Source organism: Juglans microcarpa x Juglans regia, chromosome 2D (assembly GCF_004785595.1).
Source record: "Juglans microcarpa x Juglans regia isolate MS1-56 chromosome 2D, Jm3101_v1.0, whole genome shotgun sequence".
Lineage (NCBI taxonomy): Eukaryota > Viridiplantae > Streptophyta > Magnoliopsida > Fagales > Juglandaceae > Juglans > Juglans microcarpa x Juglans regia.
Window position 1 is genome coordinate 3,303,911 of NC_054596.1, and position 22,033 is coordinate 3,325,943.

Genomic DNA, 22,033 nt, shown 5'->3' on the forward strand with positions numbered 1-22,033 from the left:
CTGTCACGAGAGCACTTTTGAGCACGGCCCAACTGATTTACTTTATTGAGTTGAATTTCCGAGCATGATTATTTGTGGCGTCAATTTTGGCCTATAATAGAACATCTCACGATCATGACCATGTTGTGGTACGTTGGTTAATGAACGATCAAGAACGACCAAGTCTTTGTGACTAGGGAAGCTGTATGAACCACTGTTTTTAATCTTGTACCGTACCAGCTAGTACAGTCAGTATTTACTGTACCGGTTTAGTGGCGGTACAAATATTATATATATATTTCGTATCGACTTAAATATTAGCCGGTAGATCTGTATTTCGACTTGTACCGGCCGATATTTATGTATTTAATATATTTTTTTTTTCAAATTACAAACTTATTTTTTTACCGTCAATTCAGACGGCCAATTTATAATTTATATATATATTTATATATAATTTATTCATGTATAGATTATTATTTTAGAAGATAATTTATATATATTTATATATATAATTTATTCATATATCGACTATTCCGAAACGGTACACGAAACGAAATATTTCATTTCAATGCTTTGACCGATACGACATCTGGTACGGTATTCAAAACATTGATACGATGGATATTAACATTTATATGAGATTTTCCACTTTATGGTTTAGCCTAGATATAAATATACAAATAACGAAAATACTATTTGAACCGATAATTTGATCGATAAAAGTAATTGATTGACTTTTTTTGTTTTTTTACTTAATGATTAAGGAAGTAATTATTAGTGATTTGGTATTTTTTATTTTTTAAAAATATTTAAATATATATAAAAATGATTAAAAAAAAGAGAAAAAAAAAAAGGTGAATTTGTCAGGTTTTATCGAGCCTTCATCGGTTTGTCTATCAGCGTCCTACAAACAAGAGTGGTGCTAGACCCATCGAAAATTTGTCCCTAAAGATGTCCCGAATGATGCATTTTATTTTTTCATTTTTCTTTGTATTTTTTTCATATAAACATTTAAAAAAAATAAAAAATTTACAATATTTTTAAAAAAACACTTCTTTAATTATTAAATAAAAAAAAATCAGTAAAAATCTTTACATCCATTTTCGGAATTTCAAGCATTTCTCTACAAGCAACGTCGTCATTGTTGATTTGCACTAAACCCACCTAAACATTCTCCCGATGATTTCTATTGATTCTGACCATTTTTTTTAACTGAATGATGATGTATTTTTAAATGAATTTGTAATTTTTTTAATTTTTAAAAATGATTAAAGTGATCATTTAAAAAATGTTTGAAAAAAAATCATGCAAAAAATAATAAAAAAAAAAGTACAAAATACACTTATTATTGGTGGGCAGTCTCGGGACACCTCTCGGTGGACCTAGCACTGCCCATAAAACTTTGAGGGAGGAAAGGGTACTATTCCCAACAGTTGTTACTGCAAGAGTGCAAAATGTTTTTTTTTTTTTTTTTTTTTAATTTCGTGTTTTTTTAAGTATTTTTTAAATCACTTTAAACATTTTTTTTTTTAAATCACAAACTCATTTAAAAACACTTTCTTAATAATTAAATTAAAAAAATAAAAGAAGAATGAATGATTTTATCGGAATGCATCTCGATCGGTGGATGCATCATTTTCCGGGAAGAAGGGGTCAAATCCTCCACATTGATACATTTAAAAAAAAAAAAAAAACCAGTGCAGTCATAGTCATTCAGTTCTTAATTATGTGATTTTGCACTCGATCTAATCATTCAAGAAGTAATTGGTAATCGAGGACAATAACTTTGTTGTATTCTCGATGTCTCATTCATATATATTTTCATAGCTTGCTTAATTAGGCGGACTGGACCATGACCCACGTCCCATCGCTCTCTAGTGGCTGGCCTACTATTATTCCCTTTTGATAATTTGGGGGAAAATTAAAAAAAGAAAAGAAAAAGTGTACATAATGAGGTATCATGATCAGAAACCACCATGCATGCATTATCTCTAGAGAAGATAATATTACATCGTCTGTCCTTATAATAAGTATTATTAGGCTAATCTCAGCAAGAATCAGGGTTAGACTGAACACTCTTGCTCGATGGCTTGCCTGACCGCAAACAGTCAATTGGAGGAACAGTTGCAGTTTTTAGCTCTCCATATGTTTCCCAGCAGAAAGGTTCATAAAAACCGCTTCCTTGGGCAGCTTCGAGCTCAATGGTAGTGAGAGAGACTCCAGTGCATGGCACGCTGTCACTGCATGCAAAATGCACGGGTTTTGCGGTGAAGGTTCCTCTTATATTTACGTAGTCAATGCCAGATACTGCCACAGCCGATGTCTCGTTCTTGCATTTGCTCTTGTCACAGTAAAATTGGTCAATCATTATAGGAGTTTTGACTTCAGAAACTTGAATGTTGGAGAACATGATTCCTCGTACCGAGCCCGATCCTCCCTGCGATATCATTATTGGCAAAATCATGATAACTCTTAGCCTAGTGCTACGTACGTACTAGATCTAGCTAGTTTTAGCTTTTGCAATGTATGGAAAAAGGCATTTAACCCAATATCTATATAGCCAGACATGATGCAGCACATGAATATTATATATATATAATACCTGCCAAGTCTTTATTCTAACCCCGGTCAACGTATTATGTAGTTTGACGTCTCGAACAGTGACATTTGACACACAAGCTTTAGTATTGTCCTTTCCAAGCCCTCCTAGGCTGATTCCATGTCCAGGTCCACAATTGACATTGTGTATGTATATATTTGAGCATCCAGTTTGGATGGACACACAGTCATCTCCTGTAATAGAATACGATCGATCGTTAACAAGTCTAGCTAGCTTTTATAGTCTCAAATAACATGCATGATATACGATCGAGTTTCTCGTTTTTGTAAAACTGATCTAACCGTCACGCGGATAACGCCATGGCCTTAGTATATATAAGCTAGGTCCGACTCATGCAAAGACATAATTATGTATCATATCCAAGTCTGATACGTACTGTACTTTGACATGATATTGCTCTTAATTAATTACTTTATATGAATTCAAGTTCTCTCTCTCTCGTTTCCTTCTTTATAATTAATTAGGCCAGAGCTGGACTAGGTCAAGTTTAATCTCCTGTTTGAATGCAGAACTTTCTTTTTGTTCCTAACCAAGCCTTGTTGTCCCGGCCCGATCAGTGTAGAGCCAGAATCTGCTCATTTATAGTGTCCATGACATTGAGAAAAGATAAAACTTAGTAGGCCTAGAGCTACATGGATTTTTGGAATTACCACATGCAAGATTGGTGCTGTAAATGACCACATCTTGGGAGTTTTGCAGGTGGATTCCATCTGTATTGGGGCTGTCACCGGGGGATGACACATTTATGTCGGAAACCTGAACGGTCGTGCAGCTGTCGAATTTGAGGTGGGTCTGAGGACTGTTTTGAATTGTTATGCCGGTGACCGTAACTCCGGTGCTTCCATAAAACCTCAGGGCCTGCGTATATGTTATATACCAAAATACCAAAACAAATTATAAAGATTCTTCATTTTATGAGAAATCATTGTCATATTTAAGAAAAATGAGGAACCTATATATATATATATATATATATATATATATATACAAGATTAATTACCGTGGGCTTGGTGCTAGGCATTTTCCCCTACACAAGATTTGAATGCATGGAATATTAGAATTTAGAAGTGGCAATTATGACTTCTTATAACTTGGAAAAAGCAAATGGCCTTAATTGTTTGACTTGACATAAAGTTGCGAGCGATGGACTTACCGAGTCATCCCACCAAACTGAACCTTGTCCGTCAATGATACCTTTACCTTTGATGGTAATCCCTTTCAGCTTTGTAAATTCTAGCCATTGTAGGAGACCTGAACCCCAAGGTTTAGAGCTTGTAGGGGCTATGATTTTTCCATCCAACTGCATGATAAATATTTGTATATATTTGATAAATCAGCCTAGCCGGCACACGTACGTACAATATAATATATATGTGAACGTGTCAACAAATTTTTGCGCATATTTTCGGGGCTACACCCTCGGCATGTTTTTGTAGAGGCTGCTAATTAAAGTAACTTTCTGGGTGATTTTTTGTCTTTTTAATTATTATTATTTAATTAATTATTATGTGCATGCACTGACTTTTGGTTGCGACCTTTGCGCTTTGAAGGCGACTTATAACATATATGTGGGATCGATGCTGTTCATATTATTTGGAGTGTAATTAGAAAAAGAGAAATTATATTTATAGCTCTAGAATGAGTAAATTTTGAGTAATTTTTTTTTAAAAAGTGAGTAAATACGGGATCTACATAAAAAAATTAATTTTTTAATAATATACCTTACTTTTTTTCAAAGTGATTATGTACTGCTTGTACATTCTATGATTATATGTAGCATTATTCTTAGAAGAATAGTCATATGATCAAGATAATATGTAATTCACCTGAAATACAATGTTTGATTGACAAGTAGCTCCAGAAAAAGAGATTGGTGCAACGAGGAAAACAGACCCAGCTGGAACAACCACTGTTGATGCCTCCACCTTGCAAGCTGCTGCCCACGCTTCTCCAAATGCCTGCCTCAGTACATTAATATTATAAGAAATAATTAGCAATATATATGATATTATTATTGTTAATATTGAACCATGCACGAAGCAAAATGAGAAAGCGTAATTAATTATTATAAGATAAGGTCACCTTTGTGTCATCGACACGTCCATCGCCTTTAGCACCATAGTCCAAGACATTGAAGATGGCAGAGCTCAAGAGACTACGACCAGCTGCGCCGTGCTGGTTGCGGCCATGACCTAATTTTGGTTTCTTTACAAGCGCAGTGGCTGGGACATGAGTTTTGCTTCGCCTCCATTGCTTGCCTTCTCTGGCGCAGCAAGTTTCATAGCTTGAAGACCAGACACAAAAGGCAATAAAAATTATCAATGTAAGATCTTTTAGATTCAAACTACTCATGATCATTTTCCAGAGAGAGAGAGAGAGATGGAGAGAGGGATCAGAGGGGATGCAAATACTTGAATAAAGTTTATATGGTTAATGAAGTAGTTTGACAAGTTGCCCGGGGCTGTACTTATAGGTAGAATGCTTGTGGCACTATGCACACGACATGAAGTGTATATATATATATATATATGTATGTATGTATGTATGTATGTGCAGTGGAATATATAGTTTTTTTGCACTGCACATACAAGTTGACAATACAAGTTGGAAGCACAATCATTCTGATTATATATTCTTTTATATATTAGCCCACGTACACGCGGTTGATACGTTATGTCGAAAATATAAATAAATAAACTTGTAAACGGCAAATTACAAGTTAGAACAGTACGTGCTCACACTACAACAAATGTGGATTTTTTTCAAGAGTGATAGTCGTGTAAAAAAGTATATCTTTAGCGGAAAAATTTTTTTTTCTACCAATTTATTCTGTGGGAGACTCGTGACATATAATAGGTGGAGAAAAAGTATTTTTCTACCAAACCACAAGTTCATAGGAAAAGTCTTCTTTCCCACGACATTTGAACGTGGTGATTAAAACTTTTTTTCTTCGTGACAAATAAGGTCTCATTTGATATAATGTGATGAGAAATAACATCATTCTCCATGGAAATAGGCTGTGGCACAAAGTGTTCACCCACGACACATTTCCGTGGAAAAAAATGATCTTTGGTATTTCCGATAAAATACTTTCCTGGAAAATATATATTTTCCACAAAGTATTTTGTCGGAAATACTTATTTATGATAAAATTTTATCGTGGGAAATAATTACTTCCAGCAAAAAGAAAAAAAGCTTTTGCCACGAGTTTTATTAGCGGGAAATGCTAAGAGATTTCAAAAAAAAATTGTCAAATAAAAAAATGAGTCTGAGCCAAAAATAACCATAACAAATAGTCTAATATAGGCTATAATTATTATATCCGAACCAATGACAGATTATAACTATATAACCCAAACAACTACATTTAATTACAATTTGTTTATAATTAAACTAACTTTAATTTAATTAATCAATGAAAAAATGTATAAGTTTCCTAAACTAAGCCCCATCACACAATCCATTGTTCATGCATACATAGCCCACTCAACATAATCAAATCTGTCCAATTCTTGGACTTCAAGTTCCTCATGTAAATTCAAATCCATACACCATTGCATTTAAGTAAAGTCTAACATATTTGCCACCCATACACATACTCAATTTATCAATTACAAAACTTACTAACATATTTGTTGCCCATCTACATCAATCCAACACAATTACAAATTTTAAAATTTTAATAAGCTTCATTCATGGCTCCACACAATTCCCAACATTCACATCATTTTTCTTGGTTCATTGAAACCAACATATTCAATGTATAAATCTGCTCATATTATTTATACACCAACCCCAAACACAATCATAAAGATTTATAAGCTTAATTCATGGCTCAAATCAATTCCAACCCAATATAACACAACTTGTCTATGTCCAAACATTCAAATACAAGATCATTTAATCAAGTGTGCTTATTAATCTAAGAGATAGGGAAATAGAGGTTATACCAAAACTCTAGGGGCTAAGAATGTCTCGGATGGTTGGTGGTGAAACTGCCCGTAAGCTTGAGATAGGAAAAGTAGCTACAACAAAAAGAACTTTCTTATCATTGTGCCCCACACCCTAAATCGTAAGAAAGAAAAGGTCCAGTAATGTTAAGATCTAATAAATTAAAACAATTAATTAAATTCAAAAGTATGTTGGAAGATTAATAGAATGGCACGAAAATGTGTTATTGTGGTAGTTCATTAATTCTCAACAAGACAAAGGCAACAATAATTATTTATCACTCCAACAACACAAGTGAAGCCATTTCATTCCATTCACTCCATTGCAATCCAAATAGGCTATCGCCTAACCAACAAACCAAAAACATATAGCATGCTTGCTGCCCCAAAGGAATTTTAATTCATTTATCACTTGAGCCCAACCTAAATCCATTACACAACCCATTGTTCATGCATAATACACTCAAGAAAATGCTTAAGAATAAAAAAACTAAAACCAAAAAATCCATATAAGCCAAGCTTGAGAATGAAAACATCTTAGAATTAGTACACTATCTGTCACTAGAGGCCACCAAAATGCTGCGGGCAACCAAGTATATGATGTAACTTCTCAACAAACATGTTGGAACATATAATTAGTACACTAGTAAATAACTAAATATGCTATAGTACACTAGTAAATAACTAAATATGCTAAGTATGTACAAGGAATGAACTTGAATATGCTAAGTATGCACTCAGAAGATTGGCTACTGCCTGCTGTTCAGCTCAGTTTCTGGCAATTCAAAAACCAAATACATAAAGCTTCATCCCTCAAAACCAGAAAAGAAAAAAATACTCCTACTTTCAGCATCAAATAAAATCACCTCAACTGATTGAAAAGTGGTTCTTCCACAATTTCATTAAAAAGGTCTATCAAAGCTTTCACTTTGATCGAGTCCATCCCAACATCAAGCTCAATTTGAAAATAAAGTTGCAAGTTCTTTTTGTCACTGGTGTAGCCCTAAATAGAAAATAAAATGGAACTCAATATTGAAGAAATAGAAGCATAGAGAAAAGAACAATGCCAAATAATACAGACTTCAATGCAAATAATTACCAACTAAAACTAATTTGCAATGAAAAAAATACGCCATAAGTGCAAAAACTTTGATCAAATGCTGAAAAATATTTGAGACTGAGGTACATATCAAGTTCATGTATACAAACAACTAATAACTCAGGAACTGTTCATAAGACTGAGATAAAACTATTTTTTCTCTTTTTTTTTTTTTTTTTTTTTTTTTGCCCATTCATGTACTAACTTGAGTATGGTTCTAAAAATGAAAAACTTAGTACCAATGACTAATATATCAAATGTCTCAAAAAGTTGGGTTGGTTCCTAAGGAACTAAAAATGAAAGTAAATAGAGGAACTTATACCACTTACAAAACTTTAAACTTTAAACTCAAGCATTTTTTTACCAACCTTTTGGAAAATGCAAATAATCGTGCTTCCACCAAACGAGAAATATCCAAACTGTACAAGACAATAAAATTCCAATCAGAAAACCAAGATGATAAACTTCAAACACACCTTAAAAAAATGGTGAACATGAAAGGGGAGAAGACCCATGAATTATAAGATTGATAGAAGAATGTCACAAAACATGATAACAAAACACCCAAATAATGTGATAATAAAACCACAAAAAGATTAAAGATAATAATAATAACAAGAATTCTCAAAAGAAATATTAAAAAAATGAGTTTTGAACCAAACTTGAGAATGAAAATCGAATAAAATGTCACAAAAGTAAGCCTCCAAGTTAGCTTACTGCATACCCACTTATTGCATACCCACTTATTACATACATTAAAAGCTCAATCTGAATTGAAATTGGGAAACACCTGCATCAATTTTAGATGGTAAGTTTTATTTTATAATAAAACATCCTTTTCAAATGCATGTAACCTATTACATATTAAAAACTAATTGCACTATAGTATATGCTTAAGAATAAAAAAACTAAAACCAAATGAATTCCACAAATCCAGATTGAACCAGCTCCTATATCATTTATGGTCTAGTTTTATAGCCTAAATGTCCAAACAACAGTTACTGGAGTTCAAAGATAGGGAAAAACAACTTCTGGTTCTTCCACATGTTCATGTTATAGCATTAGAAACATCAGAATTCAGACCCAAATTAAAATTAAAATGGTCTAGAAAAAGCATAACCATGTAACATGAACAAAAAAAAAAAAAAAAACTAAGAGCTTTAAACAAGAGAAAGACCTGAACAAAAATAGTAAAAGATTAAAAAAAAAAACCCAAAAAATCCTGAAACTGAGAAGTTGTAAAACAAGTCAAGACAACATCCAAAGGTAAAGAGTATTGAAAAAAAAGCCTTAAGGTCCCCCACGTATTGAACAAGTCAGGATAACCATCCAACACATTGTTTTCTTCAGCATTTCTCATTGTTTATCAATACTCCAAGAGATATTATTCGCCTAAGTATCTCAGCCTCAAAGGACAAGAATGAAAATTGCTACACAAGGCAAGCAACAACAAGTGCTAGTGAAAACTAAAAGCTTAAAAGTCTGAAGGCATTCCAATAAATGTCATCACTACAAGGGTAATTATGAGGCTCTTAGAACTAATGTGATCAGAAGCAAAGGTAACAACCTATTGTTATGCCCTAAGAAGCAACCATCGAGATGCGATGAAAAGGCCTCTTGAACTACCTATTGTTGCTCTTTCAAAATCATACGCACCATCAGTCATAAAACCATCATTTTGAAAATTTTCTGCCATAAAGTGATATCAAAATCAAGACCGAATTCCAGAAAATATACCACTCAATTTTCAGTATGACCACCAAATTACCACAGTTGTCAGTTCATCCCCAATGTGAAGAATTATTCATAATCTACCCATTGTTAATATCTGACCATAAAAATGAAAAACAAGTGACATCGCACGATCTTAACTTTGGATCTTAGAAGTGCTTTCATCTCCTCAGCTTTCTTTTTATCCACGACTAGCATAAAACCATTTTCAGAGCAGACTCGAAACCTTGTGAGGTGCAATTTAGTTGAAAACATTTGAAATAGTAAATTTACATAGATACAAATCTGCCTAAGCCCTCAACACCACACCATACACGTCTATATACACTAAAATAATGCACTTGAGACACAAATGTAGGATTTTTACCATGCATAAGAGTTGGACAGCGAAGGAGGCGTGCGGGAGGTGCTCCTGTGTCCATGGGTTGCTCATGGTGGTGTTGCGTCTTGGTTGGAGGCAGAGATGGTGGCTCGCGGTGGCGGGGAAGGCCACTGTAATAAGACAACCATGGGGGGGTGTGCTTTGGAGACCCACGAGAGAGACCGTGCGAGGGAGAGAGATACAGGAGCTAGGGTGGAGCAACAGTTGGTGACTAACGGAACCATAGGGCAGCTAAGGGACGCGATGGCCATGGCTGAAGACGGCGGAGGGGCACAGATCTGCTGCGATCCGAGAGGGAGAGAGAGAGAGTCGGCGAGAGGGCGAGGGGCTGAGAAGGAAGACTCACGGTGGCTTGACGACAAGGGGAGCCATTCACGGTGGCGCATCAAGGAGGAAAGGCTTGATAGTTGCAGAGAGAGAGAGAGAGAGAGAGAGAGAGTCGTTGGAGTGTTTTGGGGGGGGAGAATGGAGCGGGGGATTTAATTTTATTAGTATTTGCGGTGACTTTATATCGCCGTAAATACTAAGAACGCAGAATTAAAAATGTTGGTCTATTTGTGGCTACAAAAAGTCGCCGACAAAAATAATAATCTCGTTGCAAAGACTCATTACCCACGAGAGCAATTTAAATCTGGTTAAGACTATTTGCGGCGAGAAAATGTCGCCGCAAAAAATTGATGACCTTGTGGCAAGAACTAATAACCCACGAAAGAATGATATTTTTGGTAAGTTTATTTGCTACGAGTTTTAATCACTGTAAAATGTGTTTATTTCGTGGAAAAAAATTGTTTTCTCACAAAGTTTTACTTGCCAACGTTATCTCGTGACAAAAAGCTTGTTTTTTTCCCACGAATAGTTTTCGTGTCATCAGCTTACTATTTACTTTGATCATGTATCTTGAAAATAAAATTCGAGGAAAAAAACCATATTTGTTGTAGTGGATCATGATATCATGTGGATTTAACATTGCACTTAAAAAATATAAGCATTCTTATGATCAATAATCTATCATCGTGGCACTCACTGTTGATCATGTGTGTTTGTTTTAAGGTTACTCATTCTAATGATATTGAAGTCTAAACACGATGTTTTAATTAGAGAATTTTGATCACAAGATCTGATGTATTAGTGTTTGTATGATTGCTCATATTGTCATGGGAACATCTCATCCACACTGAATTTCACTTTGCCCCCGTCAAATATCGCATCATGAGGGTGTATCACTGTATGCATGATCTATTATAATATGTATCATTTTCATAACACATAATCATGTGTACGATCTTGTTGCATTCAAAATATGAGTACATATAATTAAGTAAAAAAGTGACCATATATTAGCACGACTGATTGATCTAATTAATGTTGTTGGTTATTTTTCCGAATCATGGCATGCACCTACGTACGAGAGATCATTGTACTACTTGATTAGATTGTTTTTATTAATAAAAAACAGAGGCACATGACACCGACACGTGCGTACGGTTAACAAATTAAGCGCAGCAAAAACAAGCGGAAAATTAACGATCAATATATAGTTAGTTACATCGACAATTTACAAATTAAATGCGTATAATATTGAGAAAATTGATAATTCCTAATTAATTAACCTAATTTTGAAAATAAATAATCATTTAAATATAAATATATTAAAAAGGTTATTCTTTATTTTTTTTATACAATAAATTTGACTTGAAATGCAATACATGACACGCATGTTCGTATCATGATACATGCATGCAGTACTACTTTATGCATGATAGATTCGGGTTGGCTGCAGCTTGCTTGCTTAATTAATGATTGTTGAGCCATTAATTATTAATTTAACCAATTAAGTAGGGTTCTAATTACCACGTCATGCATACACAACCACGAGTCATCCATCTCCTGATAGGTCCTAAATTAAAGCTCGACAAATCCTAAAATCATGCAGCCCAACATTGCTGAATTGACAACGGCCATCTTTCTAGGTCATTGCGTCGACTCTCAAATGTTCTCATGAACATGATCATGGGCCATGTCCTACGAGAAGAATAAAGAAAATGGAACAAACAAAAAGTATACCTACGAATGTCCCAATAAATTGATCAAAAGTATGCTTGAAAAGCCATTAAAACCGGCAAATTAGAAACAAGCAAGACCAATACACATATACTATAAAAAAATATATATATATTTAAGATAGATTATTTGTGATGAAAATATATTTATTTTAATAAGAAATAGTCATTTTTGCAGGAAAATAACTTACTACAAATAAACAGTTTTCTTTTAAGTCTCGTTTGCATTCAAAATCTATCTCAACTCATATCACCTCATCATTACAACTTTCTCAAATTCTCACACAAAATATAATAAACAATTCAATATTTTCAAATCTTAAAATAACTTTCCAAAATTTCTACATAAAATATAATAAATAATTAAATTTTTAGTTTACTATTTACAAATCATTTCAACTCATCTCTAAATCCAAACTACTCCTAAGTATATATGTGTGTGTGGACATAAAATAAAAGTAATTAACGATCTAGAATGTGGGGATCCTTAATATATTCTATTTGTGAAAGTGATACTTACATGTGAATGGCCTGATCTTATCATTCTCTAATTTATAAAAGAAAACCGTTAAATCAGTTGCCCCATATATCGTGCCATGCCTTCAGGGATTGGCCTCCATACAGTAGTATTAATACAAAATGCATGCAATAATTCTTTGCTTCTTTTTCTTTTCTCTAACCTTATCTTGTCGTGTACGTACGTGCAAATATCACTTTTTTTGGGGGTTTTCAATTCACTCACCTTTCACGGCAAATTTCTATATATTAGACTGAGAGATCAGAGAGAGATCAGGTGTTCAAAGTTCCAATGAAATTAATTCCACTATATATTATATATATATGTAATTATTTAATATCTATCATCATGTCATGTGTACTCGTGCACAAGCTTGGACATTATTTTTCTAAATGATCGAGTTTTATAATTGGTACTGTGCAGCCATGACCTTGATCTATTAATTAATCATGTGCATGCAATATTGCTGAAAATAGAGAATTGAATTAGACGCAATGTTTGAAAATAGAGGACTTATATAAATCTATATATATATATATAATATATATCCGTGATTGCAAAGTTACACTGATCACGCCATGTTCTTTGCAGTACTACTGATCCACTGATCATGACTGACCATCAGGCCGGGGCTAGCTAGCTCTCTAGCTACGTACGTTCATGCACCGACGCCATATATGATATATCGTTGATTTAATCAAGGAGACAAAACCCTTTATCATTTTGATGAGGTCAGCTTCAGGAAATTAATTAGATCAGGCCAGGTTTGTCGCTTCGTACGTAACAAATTCAAAGATTTCCTGATCCTCCCTAGCTCGCCTTTTATTCATCCCTAATCGTAATTAATTATTAATATATATATCTAGCTAGACTCAATCTGTTACGCATGTGACTTTGAATTATTGTCACGTATCCGATTTGGGTCATTAATAATTTCATAATTATCAACTTAATTTCCTTGATATGATCTTCCGGATTTGATTGAAATTAACATTTTGCCTACCTCAACTAGCAAGCTAAGCCGTCTAAATTAATATTGTTAGTTTCATCCTAGTTTTTCTTCTCTCTCTAGGGCGCAAATCCCCCTTCAAAGATCCAAATTTTTGTACCAATTGACAAGAAAAAAGATTTCTATTACATAAATCATTTTTGGGTATTCTTTGCATACTTCATTGATGTAATTGATCAAAATAATTATTTTATATTAAAAAAGTGATGCAACCAATCACCTAATGTAGTACACAAGAAGTATAAAAAAATGACTGCATATAAAATTTTTGAAAGAAAAAGTATACTCATCAATTATCAATGAGAAATTCTATTCATAGTCCCCACATGGAGACTGTATATACATATCCTTTATTAAATGGGGAAAAAATCATTTTAAGAGGTATATTTTTATAATTTTAAAAAATTTTAAATAAAAATTGCCTAAACTTGCATTGCAGTTCTTAAAATGGGATTGTATGTAGCATTATTCCTCGTCAATATCTCTACACTATACATCACACATAATTTTTTTCTTTATTAAATATATAGTGTATAGATAATGAATATAAAATTTTCTTTAATTTAACCAGAATAAAACAAAAAATAAATTTGTCATCGTCCTTTATTATCTCGACAACTTGAAAGGGAGGCATTGTTTTTTTGAGAGAGAAAAAAAAAAAAAGACAAAAATGATAATCAATCACCGTCGCATGTTGTTTTCCATTTCCTCGTGATAATAGTGATCTGCATCACATGCGTGGTTGAATTGGATGCAGATTTTCGGTCATATGCTCCTCTTTGTATATTTTATATTTATAGATTCTCATTTATCTGCAATCCCTAGACGTTGTCCCGTTTTAATAAACAAATAATAATTATTCGTTATTATTGTTGAGGTTGATTTAGTATGAATTTCATCATTTTTTTCCCACCATAAATAATTAATTCATGTTACAAAAAATGTGTGACATTAATATAGATAAAGAAAAATTATTTTTATCAGCTACTATTTATTATCTCACACTCAATACTATATAAAAAACAGCTCCACACCTTATGAAATAAAAAAAAAAAAAAACAATTCCTCTTAAGAACAACTCATCTGTAGTTATGGGTTTAACAATTATCCGATGAGACTTAGACATGTAAGAAATTTCATAGGATACAAATTAAGAATGACTCACCTGATTAACAAGCCCATCTGTCTTTGTATCAAACTGGCCACTAGGTAGCCATGGAGGACGAGAAAGGTGTGGTGGGCTCTTAAACAAGTTTCACAAAAAAAAAAAAAAAAAAGGTTCGGAAGTTAACAAGCCAACAATCTATACATATGCAAAGAAACAATCTATACAGAAGCAAAGAAAGAAAGAAAATCGACAGCTTTTACAAAATAATTGACTCGACATCATTGTGATCAAAAGCTTTTGCAAAATAATCGAATTCGACGTCGTTATGATGAAGAAACACGCTCGATGATAAAAATGCAGGTCGAGCCCCTTCGCATCATGAGGTCGAACTCCATCACAACTTGAGGTCGAGCTCCTTTGCACCGTGAGGCCGAGCTCCTTCACACCGCGAGGTCATTGGTTTGGGTTGGTTCTAGATCGGGATGTGGGCTTTGGTGGAAGATGGAGAAGGCAAGGAGATGACAACTAGCGTGAAGAAATTTTTTTTTCCCACTATAATAAGGAGTATAAGAGATAAAATAGAAGAATTACGTGTCAATAAGTTATTGGAGGACTGTTATTTGAATATTAATAGTTGAACCAGTTGTAAGGTTTTGTCAAAAAAAAAAAATTATAAGTGTGATCGTGTGAAATCTGAGAGTGAATAATAACTAATACATAACATGTCTCATAGGCAAAATCTACTAATTTATCGTCTATTTCTAGCCATGCCCATGACTCCAACAGGTGCACATGGGATTGATTGCATTAAAAACAACAATTTCGTGATTCTTTTCTCTTTTCTCTCTTTGTTCTTTTCCTCCCAACCTTTTTCTTCGCACTTTATTATCTCATCACGAACGTTAGACTAATCCAACTAAGGGAATTGAGTCGGCCCAGCTCGGAATCATAATGGGCCAACTTGGATTGGATACCCAAATGCCCAAGAATTTAATGTGTGATTAAAGTTCAATGGATCCCATGTCTTCGAACTTCGAAGCAAGGTGACGACCAAGACGTCAGTCTCTAACTTATCCAACCACTAACTACCACGTGTCAAACTAGTTTCCGAAAGTACGGACTTGAAAACTGACTCTTAACTGAGATTGATAAAATCCAGTTGGGTTCCGCACTGCCCGGTCAGAGTCATCGGACAAAACGCAGGACAAGGGCATCCAAAGACTCCAACACACTCTCTCTTTAGTCAAAGCCTGTAAGAAATCCCTCTGAAGCTGCGAAGAAAATTGGATCGGTTTTTCTTCTCTGCAAGACTCTCTCTCTCTCTCTCTCTCTCTCTCTCACGCGCACACAAACATTTGGATCGAGGAAATTGTAAAATGTGAGGGATTTACAGCTTCACATGACTTCAAAGCTCAGGTACACTTCGATTCTTTTTAACATCTGTTTGGTTTCTAGGAAGATGAAAGACTGGAAGTAGAAGAAAAGGGTTTTTGTTGGTTTTACTTGTAGGCTAAGCTGAGATTTCTAGTTGCTTTTAAGCTTGGTTTAGCGCAGTTAAAAAATCTACACTTTGAAAAAAAAATTCCACTTTTTTTTCCCATATTTTCTCATTAACCAAATGGAGCTTTTAGGCTTTTTTTTTTTTTTTTTTTTTTTTTTAATGTACGAAGAATGTTTATTTCCCTTTTTTAGTTTTAGGTTACAATAAGTTCTTATTTCCTTTTTTGTTTGATGAGTAGTTCTTTTTTCCTTTTGTTTCGACTTAAGCAGATTTCATAGTTACAGATTCGGCATTTTGACTGTCTTATAAGTTTCTAAGTTATATTGAAATGCACAAGATTAGGGATGCGATTGACATAATACTCAGTGATCTCGCTAAGAGAAGTTCTGAAATCTATGTATTCTAGTCTATGTTGGATTTAAAAGGTAAAAAAAACAAGTATTAGAGTCTCGTTAGTGTGGTAGAAGCATACATTCTAGTTCATTAATTCTGTCGGAACAGTGACACATGAATAGTTACACCAAAATCTTTAGATGTACAATGAGATGGAGAATAGGGTTAGATATACATCCAGAAAAGAAGAATGTGGTTATTTTAATCATATAGAAATTTATGTATTATTTACAGATTTCTGGACTATACATCTGCATGCTTTTATGAAATAAATTCAGCAGAATATGACGTAGCTGGGTTATGGACAAGATAATGACATGATGACACATAGTTGTATTAGAGTATCTGCTTATAACAACAGCACAAGAACATATTTTATCTGAAGTTAAATGTTTTCTGATAACGTAACTATGGTAATGCATGTTAAGTTTCTTAAGGGTTGTAAGCGAGCACAGTGACGAATTCTCCTTCCCATCTCATAGGATGGTATAATATTATTTTATATGTCTGAATTGTTGTATTTTCACTTTTCTTCAGGTTATAACACTTGCATTGGTTGGCGTGGCTGGTCTGCTTTAAGAATCTGCAAACATCTTTCCTCCATATCTCTTCAGAATTTATGGCTACTGCCAGTACAGCTCCTGCTTCAGCTGTTGGTAAACCATCTGGCGAGGCAATGATTGTTGACAAGCTCCCTGAGGAAATCAATGAAATGAAGATCAGGGATGAAAAGGTTGAAAAGGTTGGCTTGTCAAATATTTGTAGATTATGTTTTGTCTGTATATTGTCAGTATTATTATTTTCTCTATGTAGTTTCTTTATTGCTAGTTTCTGTGTTGTAGGAAATGGAAGCAACAATGGTAGATGGAAATGGAACTGAAACTGGACACATTATAGTAACCACAATTGGTGGTCGAAATGGTCAACCCAAACAGGTAGATATGTGAAACTACATAATCATAATCGCATCAGTTCTCTCTCGTTAAGTAGTGGGGTGGAGAGAGAATACCATGCATGCCTCCTGAAAATGAGTCATTTTCTAACGTAGTCAAGAGGTCACTTGTAAGAGACAATGAAACCCAATGTCTTTATCTTGGAAACTAAATCAGAAAGGAAACAACACTGATAACTGTGGGCATCAACCTGTCATGAGAAGATCATGCTGATCTGATGCTATATGTTGTTTGTGAAATTCACTGTATTCTCTAGAAGATATATTTATATACACTTACTGACAAGTTTTCCAGTCATTCAGCTTTTAGATTTGATGTGAACTTTTATCCTCTAACCTGGACAAGTGTGTATACTAACAGATATGAAGACAAAACTTTGCAGATACTAATTTGTGGAAGTTGAGTGTGTGCGTTAATTTGTGGAAGTTGAATACTTGCGTTGCTTTAATTTTTCTAATGTGTGCCGCAGACCATAAGTTACATGGCAGAGCGTGTTGTAGGACAGGGCTCATTTGGTATTGTGTTTCAGGTGATACTTTAATTGCCAATACTGAATTGCTATAGTGATTGTTGATTTTTTGGGTAAGGTTTTGGTTAAGATTATGAATTTGAAGCTTCACACATTTCAATTTGCAGGCCAAGTGTCTAGAAACTGGAGAAACTGTTGCAATTAAGAAGGTCTTGCAGGATAAGAGATATAAGAACCGTGAATTGCAAACAATGCGCCTTCTTGATCATCCTAATGTTGTGTCACTAAAACATTGCTTCTTCTCAACCACCGAAAAGGATGAGCTCTATCTCAATTTGGTGCTCGAATATGTACCTGAGACAGTATATCGTGTAGCAAAGCACTATAGCAAGGCAAATCAGCGGATGCCCATGATATACGTCAAACTCTATACATATCAGGTTCTCTCTGCCGCCTTTTCCTCTTTTTTTAGGATGTGGGGGAGGAGGCTTAGAGTGCTGTCATTTTAAACTTGATATTTGCTCTACTTGGTAATGAGATTTTTAGCAATGATTTGTGATTATCCAGCGCAAGAAAGCTAAGAAGTTAATTAAAGTAAGAGGTCTGGGGGCAAAAGCGGCGCGCGGGGGGGGGGGGGGGGCGCCGAGTAAAACCTCATTTTCTTGGGTTTTTTTTTTTTTAACCTATGAAAACTACTAAATATATTTTCAGTTTGGTTCTAGATGCTCTTCAGTTACCATTTTTGTTTGATTAGAGAAAGTTGGTGAATTTTACTTAACATAACGATCATAATTGCCTTAATAAATTCCCCTGCTCTGTAGTTAAAGCCAGGTAAATTGTGGCTTCCCCATGACTGTTCATCTTAATATATATGCATCCATTTTGCACACTTTGAACCATGGTGGTTGTTAAAGCAGAAATCTGTGGAAGATTGCTACACGTCCCAATCATGAGCATGCCCATATAGGTACAATATAAAAATCAATATATATATATATATATATATCTATATATATTTCCTCCTTATTTTAGATCACTTTATACTTAGTGATAATGAGGACAGAACCTAAGAGGTACCTGTGAGATATTCTGCCACTAGATCAAGTCTCTTTTCATATTTATTATTTTTTATGTTCGGGGACTATTTGATGATCACTAGAAAACCTATTAGCATGTACTGACTATACTATGATTTATTAATGCCTATTGGATTTTGGCAGATATGTAGAGCTTTGGCATATATTCATGGAGGCATAGGCGTATGCCACAGGGACATTAAGCCTCAGAATCTACTGGTTTGTATTTGAAGATTGGGGATTTTTCCTTTTAGGGAATGGATCCTGTTACCAATACAAGTTTGTGTTGCAGGTTAACCCCCATACTCACCAGGTCAAGCTATGTGATTTCGGAAGTGCAAAAGTTCTGGTAGTATTTTGTTGCTTTGTCTCGAGTTCATAATGTCACATGTATAGCCATTTTTTATTTGCATAGTGTTTGGGAGATATGCTTCCCCATGATGTCAATGATTTTCCCTCTTTTTGGCCTTCTTAATTTTATGCACTCTTGACTATTACCCTGACCTCTCTTTGATTGATGGATCCCTTGCTCTTTTATTTAACATCTGGAACAGGTAAAAGGTGAGCCAAATATATCATATATTTGTTCCCGTTATTATCGAGCACCTGAACTTATATTTGGAGCAACTGAATACACTACTGCAATTGACATCTGGTCTGTGGGTTGTGTTCTTGCTGAACTGCTTCTCGGACAGGTTCTCTACAAAAGAAAAAAAAATATTAATATCTACCTGTGACTTCTTTTTTTCCTTTTGGTCTCACTAAATGTATATCAGGGACTAATTGTAAACTGTTTTCCTTTTCTTTTTTCTTTGGGCCACCCAAATTTTATAGCCTCTCTTTCCTGGTGAAAGTGGAGTTGACCAGCTAGTTGAGATTATTAAGGTAAGATATCCTCAGCCTTTTGTGCAATAGAAAGGTGCATTTTTATCAGTGGATGAACTCAAAAGTTGTGATCATTTAGCTTTTTTAAATTAAACATGATCAAATATCCTTTTCTTGAATTAGGTGCTTGGCACACCTAATTCAAGAAAGGTGCATTTTTATGAGTAGATGAACTCAAAAGTTGTGGTCATTTAACTTTAAATTTAACATGATCAAATATCCTTTTCTTGAATTAGGTGCTTGGTACACCAACTCGTGAGGAAATCAAATGTATGAACCCAAACTATACAGAGTTTAAATTCCCACAAATCAAGGCCCACCCCTGGCATAAGGTGAATCCTTGGCCTCTGTTCCACGACCTCAGCTAATTTTTTGCATGATACTCGTAGATTCAACTGACAGTCTTCTTTTGAACACAGATATTCCACAAGCGCATGCCCCCAGAAGCAGTAGATCTTGTCTCAAGACTTCTTCAGTACTCTCCAAATCTGAGGTGCACCGCCGTAAGTGTTTCCCATTTGCTCCTTATGTCCTAATGCAAGTGAAGGATAAAGATTGATATTGTGGATTAATTTTTTTTCCTATTAGCCGTTCAGTTCATTATGTGGCAACTTTCCTTTGCACTGCTCAAATGGCTTGCCTTGTAAAGCCATTGGGTGTGGTTTCTACTCGATTATACATCTCGTGCTCATTTTGAATGAGCAATCAAAATGATTTCCCTCCCATGCCCATGCTGTTTGAAGGTGAAATTCATATCCGCGGGGATGCAACCATCTCAGAAAATGGGTCCTGCTGCTGAGATTTTCATGAATAATTCCTACCACGTTTCTTAAATTTTAGATTATGATCCTACACTCACATTTTATACCTCTTTGAATTCTATGTAAGAGCTAAAATATACTACTTACCATTTGCAGTAGAAAGAAACACACACACACACACACACACACACATTACTTCCATGGCGAAAGAAACTTGCTGCTAATTTGAGTTCACTATCTATCAATCGAAATGATCATTTGTTATATATCTTTTGCAGTTAGAGGCCTGTGTCCACCCATTTTTTAATGAACTTCGTGATCCTAATACCCGTCTCCCTAATGGACGCCCCTTGCCGCCTCTCTTTAACTTCAAACCTCAAGGTTCTTCTCTCTCTTTTTTGCACCTCATTTTTTTTTTTATCTTTTTGATCAGTACTTCTCAGTGGAACGTTTGCATTAAATAACCAAGCTAATCCGTTATATATAATGTGGTATGAACGATGGGTCACATTTGCAGAGCTGAAAGGAGCAACTTTGGAGCTTTTGTCCAAACTGATACCAGAGCATGCCCGGAAACAATGCCCCTTCCTTGCTTTGTAGACAGAGTGTAGAATGAAACGCTGAATGGATGTAATGATTGTAAGATTGTATGTATCACGTTTGTCCTGCTTTGCTTTCTGCAGAAATTAGTGCTGCTGCCGCGATTGTTACTATATCTACTTTTTCAACTTTCAAGTACTTGATTGACTATCCATGCTGTTATTTTTCCTTTTGCCTGTGGACACATTACACTATGTAAAACACTCGAGGGTGATTATTAGCCGATCGTGTCTGTAATCATAAAGTAATAACTCAATGTACAGTTGCTTGCTCGCTCTCCCTCCCTCTCCCTCTCCCTCTATCTCTCTCGGTTTTAGACTTTTGTCTTTCTTCCATGGAGATACATACCATTTGAGGGAAGTAAAGTGGTGCTTAGTGCTGAAAAAAGCTTCAAGATGAAGTTCTATTTATCATAATGCTTGCCTCCTCGCATGGATTGTTTATTGTTTCTCAAATAATTTGTCTACCGCCTCAAGCCTCTGTTAGGAGTAAAACGCGTAATCGTTTGGTGCTTTAATCGTGTTCTTAAATGTCCGGTTAATTAGCTCGGAGCTGTCTCGTAACAAGAGTAAGTTATGCAAGTACTGCCCAATGTGCATGATCTTTGTAATTTTTGTTAATATATTTTCACAGAGGAGTCTACTGTTTTATTGTTTTATAAAACAATAAGATATATACGATAAATGATGAATTACAGTTTGGTCCAACTTCAATAGACTTCAAAATCCATGACGGCCTATGAAGGCAACATAAATATCTCTTTTCAGCCATAAATGTCAGATCTAAAAGGTCTGATGGTGGCAAGTTCGGTAATCTAGCGCGTGTGCTGCGAAGAGTTGCCAAAAGGGATGACGTATGAGAACTACGTGCAGTGATTTTTGCAAAACTATCACTTTTTTTCGGACAATTTTCGACCTGTGAATCTGATTGTGTCACG

General features: G+C 34.7%; 2 protein-coding genes across 3 annotated transcripts; one reads left to right on the forward strand and one right to left on the reverse strand.

The window, feature by feature from the left end:
* Positions 1–1,943: 1,943 nt before the first annotated feature.
* Positions 1,944–5,048, reverse strand: LOC121248531 (polygalacturonase At1g48100). Its single transcript, XM_041147016.1, has 7 exons — positions 4,685–5,048; positions 4,429–4,560; positions 3,756–3,902; positions 3,603–3,629; positions 3,253–3,460; positions 2,585–2,775; positions 1,944–2,419 (listed from the first exon to the last, which is right to left on the reverse strand). Exons 1-7 carry the CDS (start codon positions 4,958–4,960, stop codon positions 2,030–2,032), a joined length of 1,371 nt encoding a protein of 456 aa, XP_041002950.1. The 5' UTR covers positions 4,961–5,048; the 3' UTR covers positions 1,944–2,029.
* A 10,572-nt stretch (positions 5,049–15,620) lies between these two features.
* LOC121250193 (shaggy-related protein kinase epsilon) lies at positions 15,621–21,368 on the forward strand. Of its 2 annotated transcripts, none has more exons than XM_041149198.1 (13): positions 15,621–15,874; positions 16,890–17,094; positions 17,195–17,287; positions 17,775–17,834; positions 17,942–18,214; positions 18,995–19,069; positions 19,143–19,199; positions 19,405–19,545; positions 19,685–19,735; positions 19,972–20,067; positions 20,155–20,238; positions 20,775–20,877; positions 21,014–21,368. In XM_041149198.1, exons 2-13 carry the CDS (start codon positions 16,972–16,974, stop codon positions 21,094–21,096), a joined length of 1,239 nt encoding a protein of 412 aa, XP_041005132.1. In that variant the 5' UTR covers positions 15,621–15,874; positions 16,890–16,971; the 3' UTR covers positions 21,097–21,368. The 2 variants fall into 2 exon arrangements, with proteins under 2 accessions (XP_041005132.1, XP_041005133.1); XM_041149199.1 differs by having other exon boundaries at positions 16,890–17,085.
* The last annotated feature ends 665 nt before the right edge of the window (positions 21,369–22,033 follow it).

Coding starts and splice junctions, on each gene's coding strand:
- LOC121248531 (XM_041147016.1), bottom strand. CDS start 4,960: ATGATCATGAGTAGTTTGAATCTAAAAGATCTTACATTGATAATTTTT. Junction 3,903..4,428: donor AATCAAACATTGTATTTCAG/GTGAATTACATA, acceptor TTTATCATGCAG/TTGGATGGAAAAATCATAGC. Junction 2,420..2,584: donor TTAGAATAAAGACTTGGCAG/GTATTATATATA, acceptor ATGATATCGCAG/GGAGGATCGGGCTCGGTACG.
- LOC121250193 (XM_041149198.1), top strand. CDS start 16,972: ATGGCTACTGCCAGTACAGCTCCTGCTTCAGCTGTTGGTAAACCATCT. Junction 17,835..17,941: donor CATTTGGTATTGTGTTTCAG/GTGATACTTTAA, acceptor TTCAATTTGCAG/GCCAAGTGTCTAGAAACTGG. Junction 19,070..19,142: donor TTAAGCCTCAGAATCTACTG/GTTTGTATTTGA, acceptor TTTGTGTTGCAG/GTTAACCCCCATACTCACCA.